Genomic DNA, 15,393 nt, shown 5'->3' with positions numbered 1-15,393 from the left:
GACTCCCCTAAAATGCACCAGAGAGCCTCTAAAGTTCAAAATTTTTCGGGGCCCTTAAGTGGGCCCCAAACCCCGCGCCATGGCTTCGCAGGTTGGTGTATCACAACAAACTTCCCCCACAGGTTTGAAAAAATCCTGGGGAGAACCCTGAGTTCTTTCACATATGTTAATATTTATGTCAACATTATTTTGGAATTCTGGTGCTCACCTGAGACTATGGGTATTTTTTTCATATTTTTAAAAAGTTCTATTTTATTTGAGTATTAAAAAAGAAATAATACTGCCTAATAATAATAATAATATTGTCTGCAACAGTTAAAATAACCTAAGAATGAAAGTATTTTAAATCAGATTTTTAAACAAAATTTTATTTATTAAAGCTTTTCTTATATTTCTGTTCCCTTTTTGAACTTCTGCATGGATTCTTACTGAAGATGTCTGTACCTTGTTCAAGAAAGGAGAAAAAAACTGATCAATTTCACTGAAATGATTTTTATTTTGTAATTAAATTTGCCACTTTACCCACTGTGTCTTACGTTGTATCAATGGTTTGTACCATCAAGTGGTCTTTAAAAACACCAAGAGTGTCTTGAACAGTCATCATAAGTTCAAGTCAACTTGATAAAACTTTTTGTTTCTTTGGCAATTTCCCTCAAAATTGGATATTAGCTGCATTTTTGCAATTATCACCACTATACTATAAGCACAAACAGTTTAAAGGTGTGTATGTAAGTTCACGAGTTGTTTGCCTGTGTAACCCGTGTAGCCCACTTCTTGCCCACCTTGCAGCCCACTTCTTGCCCACCTTGCGGGCGACGGGTTGAGAAGCCACCCCATCGGCCGCGAAATGGGTGACAGGCGGTCTTGAATAATCTAGTATAATATGCAAGGCAGTTATCGATTGTTAGTCTTTTGTTCCTACTCAGTATTCTTTGAAATGTAAATTTCCATAGCAAACAAGACAAAAATCCTTTTTTACAGGAAAGAAGGAAGTTGTTCATTAATTGCACTTTGAATAATCAGATTTTAAAAATGTCGTGTTTTAGTGTGTAATAGCTCCATAGTTTAATGCCCCTGAGCATTATTTCATGTAAATAATGTTGTGTAAATTGGATTCTCCAAGAAATTTTCTAGAATATAGCCCAAAGAAATTGGTGAAAAAGCATACCAAGGACGGAGATAGAATAGTTCGAACATTTCTATTCGGTCATTTTCTAGCATGGATTTCTTTAGAAACTTACATCAGTGATGTGCATTTATAACCATTAGTTATTTGTGTATGGTCAACCTCTATGTGTAAAGCTAAAATTGGCAACTGCTGGTGATGATGAGCGTATATATCAGCTCATTTTTGTCAGTTGTGCTTTGTTTCAATTCTGTTTAACCCTAACTCCCTAGGCCTTTTTTTCTAGGATGTAGCCTCAATCCTTAAAATTCCTCCATTATTTCTTGAATATGGTCCGTCTGCGGCAGTGAATGTCAATATGTTGAGGCTCGGCCAGTGACATCCTGGAGCAGTATGGAGGATTTCAAGCATAATCCAGGCCTACATGTATATTTATGCATGGCTCCAAATGTAATCTGTTTAATCCTCCAGGTCAACAAAAGGCCTTAAGCACTGACTGCTATAGAAATTAACTGGCCACTTTCCTCAGGGGGAGGACTTTCTGCTACTTCTTTTGGTAAATTTTCCTTTCATAGAAACCAAACTGTTAGGTAATGTGCTAAAACGAAATGTAATGAATAAATAAATGCCAGCCATCCATCTATGGAAAGATAGAGTCTGGAAACTTGTTTACGCCATGTTTACACAATAGGCACTAATCCGCTTAGAACTCTTTGTTCAACTTTGGAGGCAGACAGGCTGCATACCAGTAGGTTATTTGTTGAGTGACTGAGGGGCAAAAATACCGGCTGAGGATCATTGAAGCTCATTGAAGAGGTCAGATCATAAAGGTAGAATTAGATGTACCCATCTAGGAAATTCTACCTCCTAGAGAGCACATGGCTACAATATTTTGCTGTGTATGACGTTTTTCTATTTTTTTTAACCGATAAGCGGCCATATATTGGCCGCTATATTGGCCGCTATATTGGCCGCCATATTGGCCGCCATATTGGCCGCCATATTGGCCGCCATATTGGCCGCTATATTGGCCACCATTTTGAATTTGAAGCATGATAGCAAAAAAGAGATGCTAAAAATGAATTTGCAAGGGTAAAAAACATATAACTAACAATTTTATTGATGTTTTTATCACATTTTATGGCTGATATATGCCTTTTTGCGATTTTGTTTACCATTTTGGCGGCTATATTGGCCACCATCCTGGCCATCATCATGAATTTGAAGCATGATAGCAAAACAGAGATACCAAAAATGAATTTGCGAGGGTAAAAAACATATAACTAACAATGTTATTGATGTTTTTATCACATTTTATGGCTGATTTATGCCTTTTTTCCAGATTTTACCATTTTTGGCAGCCATAATGGCCGCCATCTTTGATATCTCCTTCGCATCAGATTTGTGTTCCTGTTAACATCCAAAATGTGTTTTAGGACCCTAAAACGCACCCCAAAAAATTGGTGAAAGTTAGTTTGGGGGGGGGGGGGGTGCATGGGGGGTCCCCCATAGGCCCATACATACTCAACTAATCACCCATCACCCTTTGGTTTGCTACAATTTCTTTAAACCTATTTTAGGTGTTATTAATACGTCATCAAACCGGAAGTTAGGTGTTATTAGTACAAACAATTATTTTTCCCATATTTTCATACGTTATTTTAATTTTACAATGAACATTTATTTTCTCCGAACTTCATCAGTATTCACTCACCGTTTTTTGACTGATGACATCAAACCAGAAATAACTTTTTTGCGCACATAGAATGTTTACTGAAATTTATCACACCGTTGAAGATAATTTTTGTAACAAAATAATTGATTGTACTGGAAGGGATTTAATTTCGTGATCCCTTGTTCTACATAAACATATCTTCCTAACTTAACTGGGCAGTGTATAATGAAAATGCTGTCCGCTCGACCACTTTGCGTTTGTAACTCAACAAACGCGAACCTCTAGTTTCTCAGTTTTTTTTCCCTGTACAATAATTCTCTGTGACTTTCCTTCTAAACTGTTCACAGCGTAAACCCCAAAACTTTGAACCAACATCAGACCTGATGCCAAAGTGTGCATGATGTCGTCATGTGTGGCATTACAAGTGATTTTAGTTCAAAACATGATCATCTTTAATCATTCATAACTCATGAACAAAAAGAACAAGCATACCTTGGTTAATATATCCAATAGCACTGTCATGTGACCTTTCCTTCAAATTTAATTCAAAATACTGAAAAAGTATCAGCATATTAAAACAAATGGAATTTCTTCCAAATGGTTCAAGGGATGAAGATTAAATCTTGTACAAACAAACCCTTGTGGATTTTTTTGGGTGATATGTCATCATGACATCATATATTAAATTACAAGCAATATATTTAAGGTCGAAATTTGACAAATTCTATGTATCAATAATTTTGTAACTGAATTGAGTGTGAGGTGGTAGGTATTGCCTCGATTATGGGCAACGTTTTGTATTCCTCTGCCCAAAACCGCATGACCTTTACTTCCGCGGTTCCTGGAAGTGCAACAATAAATTAATATAATTTGAAACGGGAGCATTTTACTACAATAATATAAATTCAGCAAATGTTTAGTGAGAGATGCCCAAAAGGGTGCCCTTTAGCAGCACTTTGTTTTAATTTTTTTAATTAAAAAAAACTTGTCTAAAATTTCTAAATTGCCGTTAACATTCTTGGGACAATCAAAAAATTACTTTGCGATGATTCAGAATGACCAAAAAAGCAAAATAGTACCCACCTTGTCTGTACAATCCAAGCTTGAAGAAAAAAAAAAAAAGCCGCGTGGCCGCGTCAATTCCAGAACTTTGGTCTGACCAGAGACCGAATATTTTTTTTTTGGCCTTAACGGTGTGATAAATTTCAGTAAACATTCTATGGGCGCAAAAAAGGTTATTTCTGGTTTGATGGCGTCATCGGTCATAACGGTAAAGTGAATACTGATAAAGTTCGTAGAGGATACGTTTTCATTGTGAAGTTAAAATAACGTATGGATTTATGGGAAATATAATAGCTTGTATTAATAACACCTAACTTCCGGTTTGATGACGTATTAATAACACCTAACTTCCGGTATGATAACGTCACAGCATCAGAGATCCAAAGGTGAACATTGTAATGAATATCATTATTTGGACAACGAAGAAATGACATGGATCAAATGATAGAGGTAAATTAAAAATAAGATCCTTTTCAAATTCTCCTTAAAGTAACTTCCGATCTGATGACGTCATGAATTTGAAACCTTGCCAAGTTAACTGTGGTTAATCAGAGAATATTAAGGGGCGATTTGTTAACATTTGGACGGATGGTTTTAAAATTAAAGAAAGCAATCTCTATTTTATGTGCCGCTAGGGGGCGGCCTTTCGGATGATGACGTAATCACACTTTTTTGTCTGGTATTCCTCACTTAACACTTTTATAATATATATGTGTGTAGTAAAATGCTTCCGCTTTTGAGTTATATTCAGATTTTTTTGCACTTCCGGTAACACCGGAAGTGAAGGGCAAGCGGTTTTGTGTCCAGGGACAAGAAATGTTTCTCACAGCATAGTGTACAACCTCACGAAAAAACGATATAGCACAAACTATTTTGTCAAAATTTTCCCTTAAATCACTTGTAATTTGATACCTGATGACGTCATGATGACGTTACAAAGATTATAGCATCTTCGTAACATGGTACAAGTTTACACTAGTTTTTATGACGGTTTGCAAGAAATTTTGCTTTGTTTTGATTTTAGGCTAAAGTCTTCATTTTGAAATCACGTAACTTTGACCTTCCGGTAGCCCCAGAAGTTAACGTCAAGCGAGTTCACGTACACAACAAAAAATGTTTATCAACTATGGTCTATGTGACTACAAAGTTGGAACATAAATGATCATTTTGTTTAAGAGTTATAGGTGAAAGTATTTGGCCACTTTTCCCTCTAAAATCGCCTGTAATTTGACACCTGATGAAGTTGTCATGACGTCACAGTAATATGCACCACTTAGGATGAGGGTCGATATATATTGAAAGTTACAAGTTCATATCATAAACCGTTTAGGAGAAAACCCACGGAGACGTATTGTCCAGAAAGAAAGAAAGAAAGAAAGAAAGACTAGAGGTTCGCGTTTGTTGAGTTACAAACGCAGAGTGGTCGGGCAGGCAATTATTTCATTAAACACTGCCGAGATAAGTTATGAATATGTTTATGTACGAACAAAAGATCACGAAATTAAATCCTTTCCAGTACAATCAATTAAATTGCATCTTTAAAGGTGGGATAAATTTCAGTAAACATTCCATGTACACATACAAGTTATTTCTTGCTTGATGACGTCATTATTCAAAGACGGGAAGTGATACTGATTTGTGGATAAATAATCATTGTGAAGTTAAATAACGCGTGAAAATCTGGAAAATATAAGTGTATGTATTCATAACATCTAACTTCCGGTTTGATGACGTCACAGTATTTGGAAGCAAAAGGTGAACATTGTAATGGATATCGTTATTTGGGCTACGAAGATATGCATGTACAACATGGATCAAATGATGGAATTAAATTTAAAATATGATCGTTTTGAAATTCTCATAAAAGTAACTTCCGGTCTGATGACGTCAATGAATTTGAAACCTTGCCAAATTATCTGTGGTTAATCAAAGAATATCAAGGGGCGATTTGGTGAAATTTTAACTGATGGTTTTCAAATTAAAGAAAGGAAACACTATTTTATGTGCCGCTAGGGGGCACCCTTTCGGATGATGATGTCATCACACTGTTTTTTGTGTGTGGCATTCCTCACTAAACACTTTCATAATATATGTCAGTAGTAAAAAGCTTCCGCTTTTGAGTTATATTCAGTTTTTATTGCACTTCCGATAACACCGGAAGTAAAGGTCAAGCGGTTTTGTGTCCGGGAACACAAAATGTTTCTCACGGCATAGTGTACAACCTTACGAAAAAACTAACACGATACTGTATTTAGTTCAAAAGATATAACGCAAACTATTTTGTCAAAATTTGCCCTTAATTCGCTTATAACTTGATACCTGATGACGTCATGATGACGCAACACAATTTGTAACATCTTCGTAACATGGTACAAGTTCACACAAGGTTTTGTGATCATACCGTAAACGGTTCGGAAGAAAGTCTGCTTTGTTTTTATTTCAGGCTAAAGTCTTCATTTTGAATTCACCTAACTTTGACCTTCCGGTAGACCCGAAATTAAAGGTCAAACGAGTTCACGTACACGACAAAAAATGTTTATCAATTCAAGGTCTATCTGATCACAGAATACAAACACTATTGATTATTTTGTTCAAGAGTTATAGGTGAAAGTAATTGGTCACTTTTTCAGCTAAAATCGCTTGTAATTTGACACCTGATGACGTCATCATGACATCAGAGTAATATGCACCACTAGGAATGAGGTTCGATATATATTGAAAGTTACAAGTTCATACCATATACCGTTTAGGAGAAAAGCCGCGAAGAAGTATTGTCCGGAAAAAAAAGAAAAGATTTACCAGAACAATAACAGAGAGTGGTCGGGTTGTGCCCGACCACTCATTTAATCGTGCCCGACCACTCAAATATAAACACCGGAAATGAAAAGAAAGTCCACGATCGTCGGAGGGGTAATAATTTTGAATCTGATCATCATATGATAACGTCATTTATATAGACCTTTGGGGAATGTTGTCAGCTACATTTTGATACCCCGTTTGCTACCTAAGACTGTAAATCGTCCAACAGTGACAACGGTTTATGAAAAATGATGCAGTTTGAAAAGTTGCACATTGAAAAAGTATGCGATCGGAAATTGCTGCATGACACAAGGTTACACTGCCTGAAACGCACGGCTGGGTATATCGATCGCACAGTGCTTGTATGCATGGGAGCACGCCAGCTGTTCCAGTTACCAGCACTGTGTTCGGGCACTGTGCAGTCCATAGGGGCTAAAGGGAGTATCAAAATGTAGCTAACATTGTAGCTAAATTCCCCAAAGGTCTATACATGTATAAATGATACGGTCAGATTCAAAATTATGACCCCTCCAATGATTGTGGACTCTTTTTTTTGGCGGTATTTATAATGAAATAATAAATTGTTAAAACTTTTCCTGTTTTTGCATAAACATATTACAACTGAGCTGGACAATGTCAAATTTAATAGTTTCGCGCCCCATCACCCTGCGTTTGTCTCAAAAACAAACACCAAACCTCTTGTTCTTAGTTTGAATTGCTGTCAGCTATTTGCCAGATTTTTTTAGGCCACTAAAAATAAGTTTCTGGTTTCTTACCTTGCAAGTTATGCAGTAAGGCACATTTTTTTCTACATACAAAAAGTATGGAGGCTTGGAAGGGCCCTATGAATCAGGCAAAGTTTAATTCAACTATCTAAAAAAAAATTGTTTGAAGGCACATAGGATATTTACTTTGCATGCACTTTGTTCATTTCCAATAATAACACCACTCAAAATCCGATGTTCAAAGAATGTTCTAAGACTTTAAAAACCTATTGCCTGTTGACGTTTCAGCTCGGTGGATATTCCACTTTTTGAGAAAACAGTGTAAAACTATGTACAACCTTAAGGTCACGAATCACAATTTCGTCAATAGCATTCTTTTATTTCCAAAAATCAGTAAATTGTCTGATTGTAGGAAATCCTCTACATTTGTTGATTTCTTAAAATGACAGCAAGCCAGATATTTGGTGGGGCGATGGTACCTGTACAATCTGTAATCCAGTAAGCTTTTTGATAATTCGGTAGGTTACTTTTGGGATAAGTGCAAATGATCCATGTGCCTTTAAATTAAAAAAAATGGATGCAATTTGGAATTGTTTCTTGGCAATGTCCAAAACAAAACACAGCCTCTGAAGCAAGACACAGCGACCAGAAACACATTTAGCTGGCATTACAAGTGTGTGCACATTTTTAGTCTGTTTTGTGTCTGTTGCACAGTTTGGCCTAAATATGCATTGGACACAAAACCGACTGAAAACATGAATATGGAAGGCAGCTTAGGACTGAACAGATTGGACAAAGCAAAGGGTACAAACTCTGTGTAATTTTCTTTCGGCTGTGCATTTGAGAAGTTAAGCAATCTTTATTTGAGTACTACTCAGCAATGTAACACATAATCATTGTACGTACATGAACTACTAGCTAGGGCATTTGAGACTACTGCATTCTCAGTACAAACTTCTGAAGTCAGGAAAGATTGCAGTTTACATATGTACTGGCCCAAAAATGACCAACCATTCATAGACGTGCATATCTTTCTGGCTAAAAACTTGTTTGAAACAAATTAGCTAAGCCTAAAAACTATGAAACGTAATTTCTTATATTTTCCTTTTAATAATACCCTCTACTGAAAAGTAGAAAAACATATCCTACAGGAACAGTAATGAGTGTATACCAAATGTTATTCTGAAGTGTCCTGTATTTTGCTACTCAACACAACTACGGTAATCACTAAAGACTTTAGCAAGTTACAAAGCCAATACATTTACATGTATAATTCTACATGATAGTGATCTTTAGAACATTGGTACTAATCTCAATACAAATTCAATTACATTATTTCTTAATTTTTCTTATAAGTAAACTGTAGCTATTAAAAGAGTATTAAGTCAATGACTCTATGTACAAGGTAAGCAACATGGCTGACAGAGCACCTTTCAAATTGCACGGAAAAATTGAGTTGATGCAATGGGGGCCATTACGTCTGCCAAGCCCAGCCACCAAGTATTACTTTTAATACATATAAAATTGATTACATTCACAAGAAAGTTAATAATAAAAATACGAAGACAGGTTATTGTTCCACCTCAGAAACACTTGAACAAGTTTTCTGTTTGTTGCTAAATACATTTTACATACGTTATGAGGATTAAGATAATTACAGTACTGTATGTGATATTCTGTGCCTGTATTCAAAATCATCCGCTTTGAACAGCGCCTCCAAATTACCCATTGTGGCAACCTTCCCCCCCCCAACCAAAACCTGAATACACCACCGGGCCAAGGTCATTGAGGCGCCATTTTTGGGATGATCAAAAATATACAATGTAAGCCTAAAATCCTGATAACTCCTGTTATATGTTGTCTCGGGCTAACAGTCTCCAAGGTTTTAGTTGCACGTACATCGGCAGCCATATTTGGGGACCTTGAAAAGGCCATACAAGGTGGCTTCACCTCTTGCAAAGTGATCAGTGCATGTTCTAATACAGTCAGTACATGTGCATGTACATGTATATATATCGAGATTATTGTATAAAACCAATCGTGAATACATGCGCATGAGTTTGCAACAGATTAAAATAGTAGTTTTTCTTTAGGAATAAAAAAACTCTGGTACTAGTTTGTGGTCATTTGAAATCATCTTTTCTGTGACTGGCACTTTACCACGTGTGGCACTTTAAAGGCACGTAGTAACATTAGTAATTACCCGGAATCATTCCTGTGCAATTAAATGGGGAAAAAAGAACAAAAATCCTTGCTTCAAGTGAAGAAAAGACTGGTACCAAATACCCCGTGAAATTATTCTGTCTGAAATGGCAGCGAACGTGTGATAGCAATGGATTTGGAATCCAGTTACGAGATAAAAAAAAATGTGCAAATGTTTTCTCAAGTTTTCTCCAGATTAATAGCTAAAATTTGAAGAGGGCACTGTAGATTTTGAGCACTTTTGTTGCTTCAAATAAAAAAGAAAGAAAGACAAAACTCACAAAAGTAACCTACGATTGTAATATCTACGAGACCAGCTTGAAATACCTAAGCCATACCCCATCAGGTATTTGTTTTCTGTTGATAAAGATTTTATTCCATTCACACATTTTGACAATGGGCAAAACCCACGATTTATAAATGCAATCATAATTCTACCTTTTTCCCCCCAAATAAACTCATATAGACTAGGAAAACAATATACATGTATATGTATTCAACACTATGCTAAGTGAGCAATGGTTATATTTCTCTTCCTCTAAGTTGTTGGAAATAATTTGACTATTTAGTGTTGTATGTTAATCAAAGTATCACCACTGGATGGATACACCAAAAGTAGACACAGAGCTACAAATGTACATAGATGGGCAACTCTTCATTCCCTCATGTAACATACTTTCAGTATCATGCGTGTGCTTGCTGAATACATTGAAATAAGATGGAATGGAATTTGGCATGTTGAGCTCTAAATGCAACAACAGTATGAACCAAAGTAATAGCGCTTATTGCAAGATGAACTGCTTATTTACTGTCACTGATTTATTGTGCATTTTTGTTTTGGATTTTGAACTTCACTTTTACATTGTACATCATTCATCGTAGCAAACACATTACAAATAGCCGAATACATTTTTGAGCTCCCAATAAGTTTATGCACAAACATGGATGCAGGCAGCAGGCTTCAATGCATACGGCAAGTTGGCCCTTTATAGCTCTAGTATAAGCAGAAAATATAAACATATCAGATACTCATTTTTGTCATTTTAATGCATAACAAGCCTTTAATACACAATGTTCTTCTGACATTACAGGTCTTGGTTTATTTTGACAGTATACAAAACAAATTTGCATAAATGCACAATATCTGGAGGTTGAAAATTGCAATACCATCAAGTTCAAGCTTATTCCATACTGTTATATACTCAGTACAAGTATACATAACAGACCTTTAAAACTACAACAAAAACACACATCCCAAAACCAAAGAAAAACAGACAATACCCCCCCCTCCGTTTTCTTAAACAAAAATAAAAACAGAATTCGGTCTGAACACAATTCCTTATTAGATGGTGACTGTAGTTTAATAGTGGATCATTATTTGATTTCAATCTGTATTAATGAGAGCATCTAAGGCAATTGAACTAGACTTATTTCTGTTAATGAACAGAACATACAGCTTAATTTAGTATGTCATGTAAGAGGCCAGTGCTGGTTACTTTCCAATATGTGACCAGTGCTTTCGATGGTGGGAATGATTTTTGGACTTGACACACATTGCCCTCTTTTTATGCAGCCATTTGCCTGGATCACATCCAAAGTATCTGTTACCTTGTCTCAAAATGAGTACAATATTTTATTACATTTTTTAAAGAAATTTTAAGCTCAAATTCAGGGGGTCCAATTTGTACAATATCTTTATGATAATTTGACATATTAAAGATCTTGATTGCCCGCTTAGTGTGTGTGGGTTCATGAGTTATTTTCACGAGTTGATCATTCACAATTTGATGGCCCAAAGCGGGCATTCACCCGCATAGCAGCCATTTGCCCAAAAAGTGGGTGTTAGCCCGTGAACGCGAACAGTGAAGCTGCTTCCCTGCAAAGCAGGCCAGGCAGTGAAGCCTCCTACCCGAGAAGCAGAAAGCTGAATACCCCGAGAAGAGGGCAAAGTGAAGCCTCGTTACTTATATATCATTCCTCAACCACTTTCAATCTTGCACAAAAAATGAAAACGTTTTACTTGTCTTGTAGTGACAATGAATTAAGCTTTACAAACAAAAACTCCTTGGGCAGATCATGTTAAAAAAGAAAATTGTATTTCAGTCAATCAAAAGTTAAATCAAGAGTAAAACCACAATGCTTATCACAAGCCAAGCCACAACTGACAGATGTTCAATGAAAAAGGAATGCCATTATCAATATTGTTTGAGGAATAGAATGCAACTCTGCGGACACATTATGAACATGTGTATAATTGTGTGTACATACATGTACTTGTAAGGCCAAACAAAAAAATACCTTTGGTAAGAGAAAAATTGGGTCGGTCCATCGGTATGACATTTTATTTTATCTTCATTTTTTTTTGGGAGCCAATACATGTGAGGAACAATACTTGTTTAAGTGGTCCCCAATCAAAGTGTTTTGGGATGATTTTCGAGACATGTTTTATCGTAAGAAGTTCGTAAGTTCAACCATAGAGCAAGGAACATGGTTCAACCACTGTCATGTCAATGTTCTCTGCGCTTCTCCATTATTCGTCAGGTTGGCCTCTTGCAGCGATATCAATTGAAAAATCGTCGTCAACTTCCCCATGGTTTTTCACAAAGAATTCCCTGAATGTCATTTTAAGATTTCACTGGAAGAAAATTCCTTGTTTTTGGAAAATGTTCACATTCTCCGATGTCTGGAGCAAATTGCAGTCTTGCAGCACCTGCATGAGAGCTGAATGAAAGCCACAAAAGACATGTGGCCATCTGATCCGAAGTCTACAACGCACGTGGCCATTGGCGCAATGATATCGTATAACAAATTTTCCTATTGGCTGACACGATGTCAACAAAGACTTGCTTTCAGCAACCTAAAAGCATCTAGTTTAAAAAAAAAAGATCGTTAGGACACTTTGCTTCCATGATTTCTCCCACAATTTCAAACAAAAGTTTCATCAAAAACCCGTTTTCCATGATGCATGGCGTCCCCAGGTTGGAAAGTCTGTGCAGCTTTGAACACACAGTCAACCAATAGAATTGCTTGTTGGGTACAGACATTGCAGTGGGATTTCCCCTGGCATACAATACCGCGCTGCGCGCACACACGTGTGTACGTACGGAGGAACATGAGACAAACGGACCAGACTTTTTGGACTGCGTTGCAATGACGATTACACGACGAAGAACCCAAGTGGTCTTGGTGCAACGTACGTATTTTAAAGTACAGGTAAACTGATGTAGTGATGTTAGACCACGATGTTTTCTTTCCGATACTATTATAAAGAAAAAAATCACTTGCTGATAAATGCTTATAAATTGTTCTGGCGGTCGGCAATTTTGACCAATTTTGATAGGAAGTCGGTATCGTAATATTTTTTCCCCAAGTAACCAATAAAATTTAGGGGGTCGGACTTTTACCGCTTTAAAAAAGGGTCGGTCGGATGACCCAAACCAAAGGTATTATTTTGTTTGGCCTATGTAAGTTCCATGGTACTTCAGTTCCATGGTGTTTGTTATTCAACTTGAGTCAATTGGAGCCATCCAGTCAAGTCAAGTCATTGGCTACTCAAAATTAGCTGTGAAAGAGACACTCCTCTGTCATTCTACATCCGCAGTAACTTGTCTGACTTGTGATTTCAATTATGACCTGTTTTGGTTACAAGCCCATGTCATGACAATGTCATGGAGTTGCTCACCAAAGACTTTTTTCTACTGTAGCCAAAATAGGTTATCAGCCATAATGTTGGGTGATGAACTCTGCTTGTGACCGCTTTCTGACCGATTTCTTTCTGACCAAGAAACTTTGCTAAATGTTGCCAAATCACACAATTCAAGAAGTGCTGTTTGACAGTAAATGCTAGAAAAATACAGTTAAAAATCTTGATTTGAGGAAATATCTTGTTCTTAAGAACCAGACCAACATGGCTGCACCAAGACAAAGGTAATAAGAAAAACAAAAGACATAAACCCTCCCTCATTGTTAGGAAGTTTTGTAAGGAATACAATGAACAATCAATCTAGACTTTGTGTTTGTGTGGGTACATGTGTTTGTCCACAGTTATGTCATGGTATTCGGATGTGGCCGCAGGTCATTAGTGGGCCAATACCTAAAGAGGCTTCTGCACTAGGATACATCGACACGTCAGGCAACCATCCACCTTGTGCAGCTCGCTGTTTGGTATGGGTATCCGCACATCACTGGGAAATCTCTCTTCAAAAATCTGAAAAGCAAAATTTAAATTCATAAGATGGAATTTCTGCGTTGGGGTGATGTAAATCATTATAAGGTGGTGCCCTTCACAGACGTATAAGCACTGTTAACTCAGTGTTTAACCTCCCGAGTGAGTGAAAGTTGGAAAAAAATCACTCGGGTGGGACTCCAACCCACGACCTCCTGCTTTCTAGAGCAGACCTCTTACCACTCGACCACCGAGCTTGCGGGATCGGTTGGCTGGTTTGAATTTGATGTTTATAGCAGTGGGTACCGCATTTAACTATTCATAAGATGGAATTTTTGCGTTGGGTGATGTAAATCAATATTAGGTTTTGCCTTTCACCAAAATTGTTATTACAAAATACATGAATCTGCAATATGGCAAGGGACTGCTTTCAAGTGCATCATGGTACGGTAAGATATTAACATCTGGTTGTGGACACTGCCAACACTATTCATGTTGCACAAAGCAAAAACCACTGGATCACAGATGCTTGTGAGGGCTCCTTTGGAAAGCAGGTTTTTTTTTTTTAACTGAAATGGACTACCCTCGGTAAAGATTACAGCTACCCGTTTAAATGCAGCAATCATGCCTTTCGATAGAATGACTGACAAATGTCAGCGAATGGAAACCAGATGTTAAACTTTACATCACAAAATTTCACGATATTATGATTTTATTTTCGTATCGAAACTCATATCGGTCACTTAAAAAAAATTGGAATATCATGAAATTCGATATGCTGAAAATATCGCGATATCCTTACTGCTTCGGTAACCATTAATGTCACCACCTGCGTGCAAAACATGCCGCAAAAGCACTCCCACGAAAACTCTGAACAATAAATTCTTACCTATTATTATTAAGGGGCAGGACCAACTGACGTGTATTGGATTTTGCGTCTTCCATGCGGTAGCAGGAACATAACAAATTAAAGTCTACAGCGCTCATCTAACCGTAGAGCCACTACCTGTGCATATTTCCCTAGTGGGCGCAATACATCTGCTAAGATTTCACACAATTGGCTACCCACCCTGCCCCGCGGCCCAACTGCCATCTTAGCTTCTTCTTTTCTCTTGGCGTCAGACGGTGAAAGATCTTTTTTTTCACCCGTGGAAAAAATTCTTGGGTTTTCTTCACCATCGTACGTCCGCTTGAGTGTATTTCTTCAAATTTTTAAAAGTATCTCCATTCGACTGATATTTGATTTCCGTAAGTACGTATTTTCGTCCAATTTTTACGTTAATTGTAATTGAAAGATCTGTCAAAAGGAGATCGGCTAAGGGCCTGACGGCCCCGTGGAGGGAATTTCCACGGGACCACCGGCCCCTTTAGAGGCACAAGGTCGGGAGGCACCCCCTCCCCTGGACCTAACCTCAACTGTGAATCTGCTGGAGGCACCCCCCACCACCTGCAGATTTCACCCCGTCGCTCAGAAACGGGTGATGGTGACCCCATAGGCCGGGGACCGGGCTACAGTCAGTACGCTACAGTGGCGTGGGAGTACCCGCGCCACTGCCATTTTCTGAACCCTCTTTCGGAGACAAAAACCAAGCCCAAAAACAGGAAGTCTCGCGTTAAAAGACACCGTTACTCGTCAGAA

The 15,393-nt window shown here is 37.5% G+C and overlaps 1 protein-coding gene across 1 annotated transcript in view; it reads right to left on the bottom strand.

Annotated features, from left to right (window-relative positions):
* Nucleotides 1-8,205: 8,205 nt before the first annotated feature.
* The window catches only part of LOC119720386 (N(G),N(G)-dimethylarginine dimethylaminohydrolase 1-like), a 63,292-nt gene continuing 56,104 nt past the window's right edge, over nt 8,206-15,393 (bottom strand). The window contains exon 5 of the mRNA XM_038190049.1: nt 8,206-13,796. Coding sequence (XP_038045977.1) covers nt 13,683-13,796 — 114 coding nt within the window. The 3' untranslated portion in view covers nt 8,206-13,682. The remainder of the gene's footprint in view (nt 13,797-15,393) is intronic.

This window comes from Patiria miniata, unplaced genomic scaffold, assembly GCF_015706575.1.
Source record: "Patiria miniata isolate m_02_andy unplaced genomic scaffold, ASM1570657v1 HiC_scaffold_9, whole genome shotgun sequence".
NCBI classification, from domain to species: Eukaryota; Metazoa; Echinodermata; class Asteroidea; order Valvatida; family Asterinidae; genus Patiria; species Patiria miniata.
The sequence above is the reverse complement of the archived record's forward strand: the minus strand, read 5'-3'. Positions and strand labels throughout refer to the sequence as shown.